The sequence below is a fragment of the Ochotona princeps genome, chromosome 27 (genome assembly GCF_030435755.1).
Source record: "Ochotona princeps isolate mOchPri1 chromosome 27, mOchPri1.hap1, whole genome shotgun sequence".
NCBI lineage: Eukaryota > Metazoa > Chordata > Mammalia > Lagomorpha > Ochotonidae > Ochotona > Ochotona princeps.
Genome location: NC_080858.1, coordinates 1,655,781 through 1,664,761, shown reverse-complemented (window position 1 = coordinate 1,664,761; position 8,981 = coordinate 1,655,781). Strand labels below are relative to the sequence as shown.

Below are 8,981 nucleotides of genomic sequence, written 5' to 3'. Positions count from 1 at the left end.
GTCACCAAGAACCTGCCTGTCCGTGCCACAGAGGCTGCACCTTCTGTTGCTGTCGTGCCCCGTGGGGAGGGCGCGGGCGTGGGCTGCGTGGGCCTGCTGCTCCTCCCGTGGTCTCCTGGCGCGGGTGCTGTGTGTGAGGGGCCCTGCCCTTTGTGTCTAAGTGTGTGCAGACATGTGTCTTTCTAGAAATAGTGGCTTCCCCCATCTGCACCTGCTGCACCCTCCTACCAGCTGTAGTGACTTCAAGTGTAAGCCGTGAGTACGCTGTATTTATTAAAACGAAAGGTTTCTGTGGAAGACACTAAACAGGTGTGAGAGTGGAGTTCTTCCTGAGAGCCAGAAAAGCTGTCCCTTCCAGACCCCTGCGCGATCCACAGCAGTCGGCAGAACTGGAGCCCCTTGTCCCCGCCCAGTCCTCTGGTCCCCCAGAAGTGGCCTTGCCAGTCCCCCGCAGTCACCACACATCCTCCCACGGGCAGGGCAGGGCAGGGCAGGTGACATGCGCTGGCACAGTTGTACAGCTGCGTTCAGAAAACTGGTTTTATTAGTTTTAGTAGCACAAGAAAAGTAACTTGGAGGGCGGATACTTTGCCCTGGAAACCCTCTCCCAAGGGCCATCCTTCCCCCCCTCACTCCCGGGGCTCATTCTCCAGGTGACGGCTGAGCGCTGCCAGTCTTGCAGGTGGCACAGGGCAGAGCTGGAGCATCCCAGAAGCCTGAGGGTGAGGCCTCCAAGGCTGGTAGTGCAGCACCCTCTCTCCCATCAGCCCGAGGTTTAAATGAGGTGGGGATGAAGGTGAACGCCAGCTCCTGGGAAAGGCAGGTGTTCCTTAGGGCTCGGTCCCATTTGTGTGATGTCATTGGCTCTGGGAAGCAGCTGACTTAGGGGAGGAGCAGCTCAGGGGTGTCTCGCGTGGCCGAGAAGGCCGCCCAGCCTCCCGCAGGCGGCCCATTGAGTCTCCCGTTGACTGTGCCCCCGTCCTGGATGACACGGGTCCTTACAGGTGCTGCTCGGTTCCTTGACCTTCTGATCCATCGGTCAGTGAGTGCGAGATGAAAACAAGTAACTCCTCAAACTTAGTCAACAGTGCTGAACTTGAGCCTGACCCAGAAATGTTACCATGTACAGTCTTACTGTGTGTTAAACAGGCACTGTAGTTAACGTAGCCAGAGATGTTGTTGAAGCGGGGTGGTTAGGGGTTTCTGAGTGGATGCAACCCAGAGGGCATAAAAGTGTGTGCTTGGGCTGCCTCGCTGCAGCCCCGCACCTCAAGCTGAGCGAGCAGGCCGCACGTGGAAGGGCTGAGTGCCAGCCGCGTTCACTCAAAGCCCTTTAACACACGTTCTCCAATTCCCACGAAGTAGACACCTTGGGCGATCCCGAAGAGGGGCGCGATGACAAGTGCCCGGCAGCCTGCTCCCTTCAGGAAGGCGGATGGTCCCTCCTGGGTCCAGAGCTTCCTGCGGGGGAGAGGCGTGCGGGAGCTGCACCCTGTGCGGTGCGCCCCTGGGCCGCTGGGGCAAGGCCCAGGGCTCCATCAGCAACAGTTTGGGGGAGATGCTACCTCGGACAGGAGAACCCCCAGCGTGTCTCCTTTGTTAGGAGAGAGAGTGGGCTGAGTTCTAGGAATAGGGGTCCGGGGGGCGCTCACCTGGCGCAGTCAATGACCCCGCTGTAGACAGCCTCACCCTGGCCTTTCTTGAGCGTTTGGATGCGTGTTTTCAGAACTACAACAGAGGTGCGGACCAGTGAGCCTCCCGCCCTGGATGGCATCCCCTCACCTCCCAAACGCCGCGGACCTGGTCCCCAGGCCAGTTCTGCCACTGCGTGACTTTAAGGAAGAGCTTCCTCTTTGGGCCTCGTGTGTAAATTGAAGCAGTCAGAAACTACCCTAGCCCTTACGGTCAGGGTTCCCTTCTCGCTTTATGCTGCTGAGGCTGCCAGCTGCACCTGGAAGGTGAGGAAGGGGGGCAGCGAGAGGCCATGGGGGGCGATCACCGAGCCCCACTTCCCAGCGAGGACCTCGGGGGCGTTTGCACGAATGGCCACAGACTCCAGCACAAGCAGACTTTCAAGGTTGGAGCTGTTTCTGTGCCCGAACTGAGTGCCCAGGGTCCTGTTGACCTCACCGACGCGTACACAAAGAAATGCCTGCTGTGGAAGTGAAGCCAACCCTGGGACCCCACGTTGCTCTGGTGCCACACACTCACCGTCCAGCGGGGTGACTGTCACAGCTGCTACGGAACCTGCCACACAGCCTGACACAAAGGAGTGGGCGAAGGAAGCCTTCCCGGCAAGCTCGTCGAACCCGAGGCTGTTCAGGTTGGCAAACAGTGGGAAGTAGATGATGGAGAACGGGACGTCCCTGCGGAGGGGGAGGAGGAGGCGGGTCCTGGGTGGGGTGGGCACAGCGCCCACACCACCTGTTGGACACTGCAGGAAAGACCAGCCCTTGCGCCCCGCCCAGCGCTGTCATGGGGACGGGGTGGGCCCGGGACAGAGGGAGGCACCGCCAAGCGGGCAGGGAGGTGAGGCTGGTCCCCTCGTACTTTGTGGCTGGCAATGGTCACAGAATACCCATGACCCCAATGGGCCAGGTCACTGGGGAAGGAGCCTGAGCCAACCCTTCAGGTACTCACTGTGCCACCCTGGCCATGTCTGGAGAAAGCAGGAAGCCTGGCAGAATGGGCTGCCATGCCCTCTGCCCGCTGGGGGTCAGGGAGAAAGGCTTACCTGAGGAGAGTGGCCCCCAGGCCCCTGTACAGGCCAGCCAGGCCCTGGGTGCGAAGCAGTTCCCTGGCAATACGAGTGGCAGACGGGCACTCGTGTGCGGTCGCTGAGCCGTGGGCATAGCACCCGGAGGAGGGAGGCATGGAGGCTGGAGACTCCTGATGCCCAGCTGGAAGGACAGGACAGACCTCTCACCATGGACAGGCGCTCCTGGAATCCTGCAGGGGGCGCTAGCCTTGCACAGGAGCACCTGGCCACAAGGTGGCAGGGCGAGGTCCTGTGCTGGCTCAGTGTCTACAGATTACAAGGGAATTGGTTTTTCCTGAGCATTTTAATAAAACACTTAAGATGAGAACTCCGTTAATGTTCACAGCACTCAATAGCCTGAGATTGTGTGAATTCTTTTTTTTTTTAATTTCACTGCTTGTTAAAAGGACAGGATCCTGTCCCTTCTCCCACTCCGTACCCCCAGTTTTGCCACCATCTAGTGGGGCACTGTGTGTGTCCCTCCCGAACAGGGCGGTTGCACCAGTTACCCCACAGAAGGGCAGGTGTCCAGGAACATGACCATGACTTTCCTCTTGGCACACAGGAACACGGTGGGGCTCGCCTAACCTCACTTACGCTTGCTGCAGGCTGGTGCAGCCCTTCCAGAGATCGGGCCAAGTTAACCAGCACAGCAGCCCAACTGAGGCGGGAAGGGCACCCACAGTACAGCTCAGCCCAGAGGGCACACTCCCCCAGTCCTGCCCAGGAGGACCAAGGGTAGAGAGGCCCAAACTTTGCATCCAGGGAAAGCCAGAAAGGAGGCTTCCCACCAGGTACCCACTGTTGACCAAGGTGCTCACTTGCAGTCGTAACACTGAGTCACAGAGGACCAGCGCCTCCCGAAGCAAGGTCTCATCCTTGCTGGCTGGAAGTGTTGGCAGGGTGTGCTGTGCGCGGGGGGACATGGGTTCTCCCCCCCGACAGCACGTCGAGATGAGCTCACCCAAGCGGCCTGCGTCTTGCAGCTGGACCTTGAGCAGTTCCATGGGGCACGTGACCACCACCTGGCACAGCCCTGCTCCACATCCGGCCAGCATCTCCAGCTTGAGGTTCTGCTGCGTCCTGCGGGGTCAGCAGTGGGAGCCCTCCGTCTCGGGCCTGCCTCCCCCAGCCACACCTGCCCTGGCATGGGCACTGGCATTCTGCATTCTTGGCCACTCCCCCAGGTTGGCAAATGGTCACCTGACCCTCAGGCCCAGCTCAAGAGTAAATTTTTTTTTGTTGGAAAGGCAGAGAAAGATCTTCTCTCTGTTGGTTCACTCCCCAGGTGGCCGCAACGGCCAGAACTGAGTCAATCCGAAGCCAGGAGCCAGGAGCTTCTTCCGGGTCTCCCACGCGGGTGCAAGGGCCCAAGGCTTTGGGCCGTCCTCGACTGCTTTCCCAGGCCACAAGTGGAGCAGCTGGGATACAAACCAGTGCTGATACGGGATTCTGGCACAGGTAAAGCAATGATTGAACCACTAGGCGACCACGCTGATCCCTTAAAGAGTAAGTTTGAAACAGCCCATAGTGGAGGCTGGATTCTCTGCTTCTTTAGGTGGTCAGTCACTCGGGTAGCGGGAGGGGCAGAGAGGGCATTTGGGCAGCTAGTGAGTGGTGATCTGCGGGCACGCTGTGTATTCCATATGTTACCCGTCTAGCTTGTCCCCCTTCCAGATTATAGCTGCACATTCTCCCCTCACACAGCAACTCAGCCATAAGTGGTCATATCCATGAACGACTTCAAAAAGAATCATGGAGAACGCAATTGAAGGAGAAGTTCCGGGGCTGACAGCGCGAATGGAGCATCCCACAGGAGCCCCAGCTGTTCCACTCAGCTCCCTGCTCAGGCACTTAGGAAAGCAGCACAGGGTGACCCGAGGACCTGGAGCCTGGCAGCCATGTGGGAGACGCAGACGAAGTGCCAGCCTTCCAGCTTTGGCCTGGCCCAGCCCCAGGCATCGCAGCCCAATGCATTCAGCTTCCTGCTTCTGCAGATGGCTCCGGGGACTCGGCTCCTGGCACACTCCGGGGAGGGCGACCTGGGTGGCAGGCCCAGCTCCTGGTTTGGGTTCTGCCCCTTCCCCTGCTGTTCTGTGCATCTGAGGAGTGAACCGGGGAATGGGAGCTCTTTCGTAAAGATGATGTAGGGGCTGATGTGGTGGTGCAGTGGAGTATGGTGCCAGAAGTGATGCCCTGGCTCACTCGGGCTGAGCCGGGCCAGTGCCAGGAGCCAGGAGCATCTTCCAGATCTCCCTTTTGGGTCCCAACACTTGAGCCGTTTTCTGCTGCTTCTCCAGGCACATTAGCGGCGAACCAGATGACAAGTGGAGCAGCCAGGACTCGAACCAGCATCTCAGTGGCAGCTGTACCCACTACACGGACACCAACCCTTACATTGCCACTTGCGATGCTTGCTTCCCATATTGAAATGCCAGTTAGGATCCCTGGCTGTGCCACTTCTGACCTAGCTGCCTGCACAAGATGGCCCAACTACTGGGGCCCTGCCAGCCATTTGGCAGACTCAGCGTTCCCGATTCTTGTCTTGAGCCTGGCCCAGCTCTAGCTGTTGAGGGCATTTGGAGATGGAGCCAGAAGATGAGAACTCTGTGTCTTGCAGTTTCTGGCTCTAAAACACATTGAAAGTTTGATTATTTAGTGGCACAGCAGATGAAGCCACCGCTCACGACACCCACGTCCCATGTCAGAGCACCAGCTTGAAGTCCAGGTGCTGCTGGTCCTGACTTGAGCGCCTGATGATGTACCTGGGCAGAGCGGCAGAAGGTGCCCACGGTGCTGGGCTGCCAACACCCACGTTAGAGACGGATGCAGTTCCTGGCTCCTGGCTTCAGCCTGGCCCCGACCTGCCCGTTAAGATCTTTTAGGGAGAGAACCAGCAAATGAGAGATTCTTTGGCTCTGCTGCTCTGTCTTCAAATAAGTGAATCTTTTTATTATTATTAAAATTGATTCTTTAAAATGAATTTTCTCTTTATTTGAAAAGCAGAGCTACAAAGAGGCTTCCATCACTGGTTCATTCCCCAGATGGCTCCCACAGCTGGGGCTGGGCCAGGCTGCAGCCAGGAGCTTCTGCCCAGTCTCCCACGGGGGTGTAGAGACCCCAGGCCCTGGGAGCAGCTGATGTCTGAACCAGTGCCTATATGGAATCCTGACATTGTAGGTGGCGGCTTAATTCGCTCTGCCACAGTGCCGGCCCCATCTACAGATGAATGATGATTTAAAGATGCTGCGTAGGACTTCTGTAACCCAAGTCAAACTGTACGATTCAAGTCCTGGATCCTCCACTTCCTCCTAGCCAGCTTCCTCTTCGTGCTCCTGTTACACATGTGGGAGACCAGGATGGAACTCCTAGCTTTGCTGTGGGCCCAGCGCAGTAGCCTAGTGGCTCAACTCCTTTCCTTGTATGCACTGGGATCCCATATGGGCACTGGTTTGTATCCCATCTGTTCCGCTTCCCATCCAGCTCCCTGCTTGTGGCCTGGGAAAGCAGGAGAGGATGGCCCAAAGCTTTGGGACCCTACACCCACGTGGGAGACCCGGAAGAGGTTCCAGGTTCCTGGCTTCGGATCGGCGCACACCGGCCCGTTGCAGCTCACTTGGGGAGTGAATCATCGGACGGAAGATCTTCCTCTCTGTCTCTCTTCCTCTCTGTATATTTGACTGAGTAATAAAATAAATCAAAATTAAAAAAAAAAAAGACACCATGAAAAAAAAATTTAAAAATCTCAGTCCCCTGCCTTCCCAATAAATATCTTTAAAAACAATTATTTGGACACAGCAACATTTTGAAGTCCATGGATAGTCTTTTTTTTATAACTGGAAAATCCACACACGAGCTTCTTGAAGACTTCCCCCATTCATGTCCACGTGCAGATGGCTAAGCTGCCCGCTGCCGCCCCGCATCCCTCAAACCCCAGTGGGCCGTACCCATCTCCCAGGAGCTGCTGCCGGAGGAAGTCGTTGGCTGCCAGCTTGATGGCCTTCTCTGGAGTGACCAAGCTGAGGTTGACCGCAGCGCCTGCGAGAGGGGAGCTCAGCTGAGCGGTCCCGGCTGTCCCGGCTCTCCGCCTCTCATTCCCTCGTTGTCATGCCTCTGTTGGCAAACCAGCAGCCCCGAAGGGCCACGGGGCACTGGCAGGCCCAGGCTCCTAACAGTGACTTCAAGGCCATGGCCACAACCCTGGGAGGGACTCTGCCAGCCACGGCCGTGGCACTGGGGCGTGTCGGAAAACCGCCCGTGACCTCTCTTCATAGCTGGAAGTCTTGATACCCTGTGGGGGGCAGGAGCTGAGGCTGGAGGGAGGGCAGGGGTCGGGACTGGCTGGCCTGCCTTTTAGCCCAGTGTCCCTGGGCCCCATGCTGCACCTGCTGGGGTCCCCAAGAGCTCCATCAGGAGGCAGGACTGCCTCTACCTGCCCCGGGCCCCCAAGTGTCATGGAAGGTGGTGACCCTTGGCAGCTGTTGCTGTGTTTTCCCTGTAAGCTCACATGCCCTGACGCCCCTCACCACACCCCAGAGCCCCTTAGGCACAAGCCAGGCCTCCCCTAAGATCCCTGATCTGCCTGCTGGGCTCACCTCGGTACATGCCCAGGAAGCCCTCAGCCCGCGCGGTCTTCACCAGGCAGTCGATCCTGGAGGCAGAAGCCAGACATGCCCATGAGTGCCCGGAAGCTCGCTCCCATCCCTGCCCACCCCCTTCCCACGTGCTCACACACCCTGGGGAGTATCTGGAAGGAGCAAGGCCCCACAGCTTTCCTAGGGGTGCCCGCCCCCTTCCTGCCACGCTGGCACCTACATTCCTTTGTATGAATCCTTCCCGTGTTGGTTCTGCAGGCGGGTCTTGGCCAAGTCGATGGGGAACACACACGTAACACCCACGAGCCCCGCCACACCTCCATTGATGAGCTTGGCCGTGAGGCTGGGCCCAGAGGAGACAGGTGCAGTGAGGAAAGGAGGCTGGCCAGGGGTACAGGGGCGAGTAGAGATGGCTGTTCCCCCACCCTCATTCCCCCCACCCTGCCCTGCTACGCTCAGGACCCGGCTAGTTCTTCCTGGAGAACTGTACTCGCCAGGCCTGAAGCGTGGTCCCAGACCCATGGGGAGCTGCCTGCAGAGCGGGGACACTCCGGGGGCCTCTGGCAAGGAGCCAGCTCAGCACCCTGGGGCTCTGGCAGGGTACAGGGGTCCACAGAGCATCCTTTACCGACCTGCACCCAGGGGCTTCTCCTGGGCTCGCCCTCGTGGCCACGGTGGAGGCCATTTGGGGTTCAGGCCAGGTGAAGCCCAAGCCCTCATTCCCATGGCTCTGGGGTTGAATGAGCAAATGCGGGGGGCCAGGGAGGGTGCTGGCTGATAGAATGGACAGGGCTTCGGGCAGCAGAGGCTAAGCAGGTGCAAGCAGAGAGATGGCTCCAAGTTCAGCGGAAGGTCGAGCCACACAGCACGTGATGCAGCCCTCTGGCTAAGTGGGGAACTTGTAATAAACTGAGAAATCACCAAGGAAGCTTTCTCAGACTCAAGCGGGAAGGGCCAACAGGAGCTGCAGCCTTGACAAATAAGCAGGAAACATTGACGGCGACGAGAGCTGCGGCTGGCATCCTGCCGTCTGGGCAGATGCGGCGGCTGACTCCAGGGCCTGACATGCACATGCATGGATGTGCCTGGGACTACACAGACCCGCCCGTCCTCTGCTGGACTCTGGGTGAGCCAGCCAGAACTCACCTCAGGTCCTGGCTGGACATGCTGCAGGCCCCTGGCCACGCTGGGAGAGGTCAGGGTGTCCCCTGCAGTGGGGCAGGCAGAAGCGGTTGTCCCTGTAGCCTGGCCCCAGCACCGGCCCTGGGCTGCCGCTGCCTCCTCTGCAAGCGACCAGAACGACACCTGCTTTGGTCACACATACATTATGCTGCATTACGCCGCGCGGCAGCCTGCGGTATCCCCTCCCGGGGCCTTTGCGACTTTGGCGATCCAGATGACAATCTGACTCAGGCAATGACAAAACAAGAAGGAGGGGGCTGGGCAGCTAGCCTCGTGGCCAGGCCCTGCATCCTGGCTCCAGTGCCTAACTGCAGCTTACCGCTGGTATGCACGGGGAGCCCTTTTTTGCCCCCGGGGGAGGTCCAGACTGTATTCTGTCTGGCCCAGCAGTCACCCAGGCAGTGAGCCGGTGGACAGGATCTCTATATGGGGCAAATCCACCTGCA

At 58.7% G+C, this 8,981-nt stretch overlaps 1 protein-coding gene across 1 annotated transcript; it reads right to left on the bottom strand.

Moving 5' to 3' along the window:
• Positions 1 to 1,319: 1,319 nt before the first annotated feature.
• SLC25A18 (solute carrier family 25 member 18) lies at positions 1,320 to 8,519 on the bottom strand. The gene is made up of 9 exons (XM_004588520.2): positions 8,500 to 8,519; positions 7,574 to 7,696; positions 7,354 to 7,409; positions 6,706 to 6,796; positions 3,723 to 3,841; positions 2,735 to 2,900; positions 2,212 to 2,366; positions 1,653 to 1,728; positions 1,320 to 1,461 (listed from the first exon to the last, which is right to left on the bottom strand). The coding sequence occupies exons 1-9, from the start codon at positions 8,517 to 8,519 to the stop codon at positions 1,320 to 1,322; spliced, it is 948 nt and encodes a 315-aa protein (XP_004588577.2).
• Positions 8,520 to 8,981: the final 462 nt, after the last annotated feature.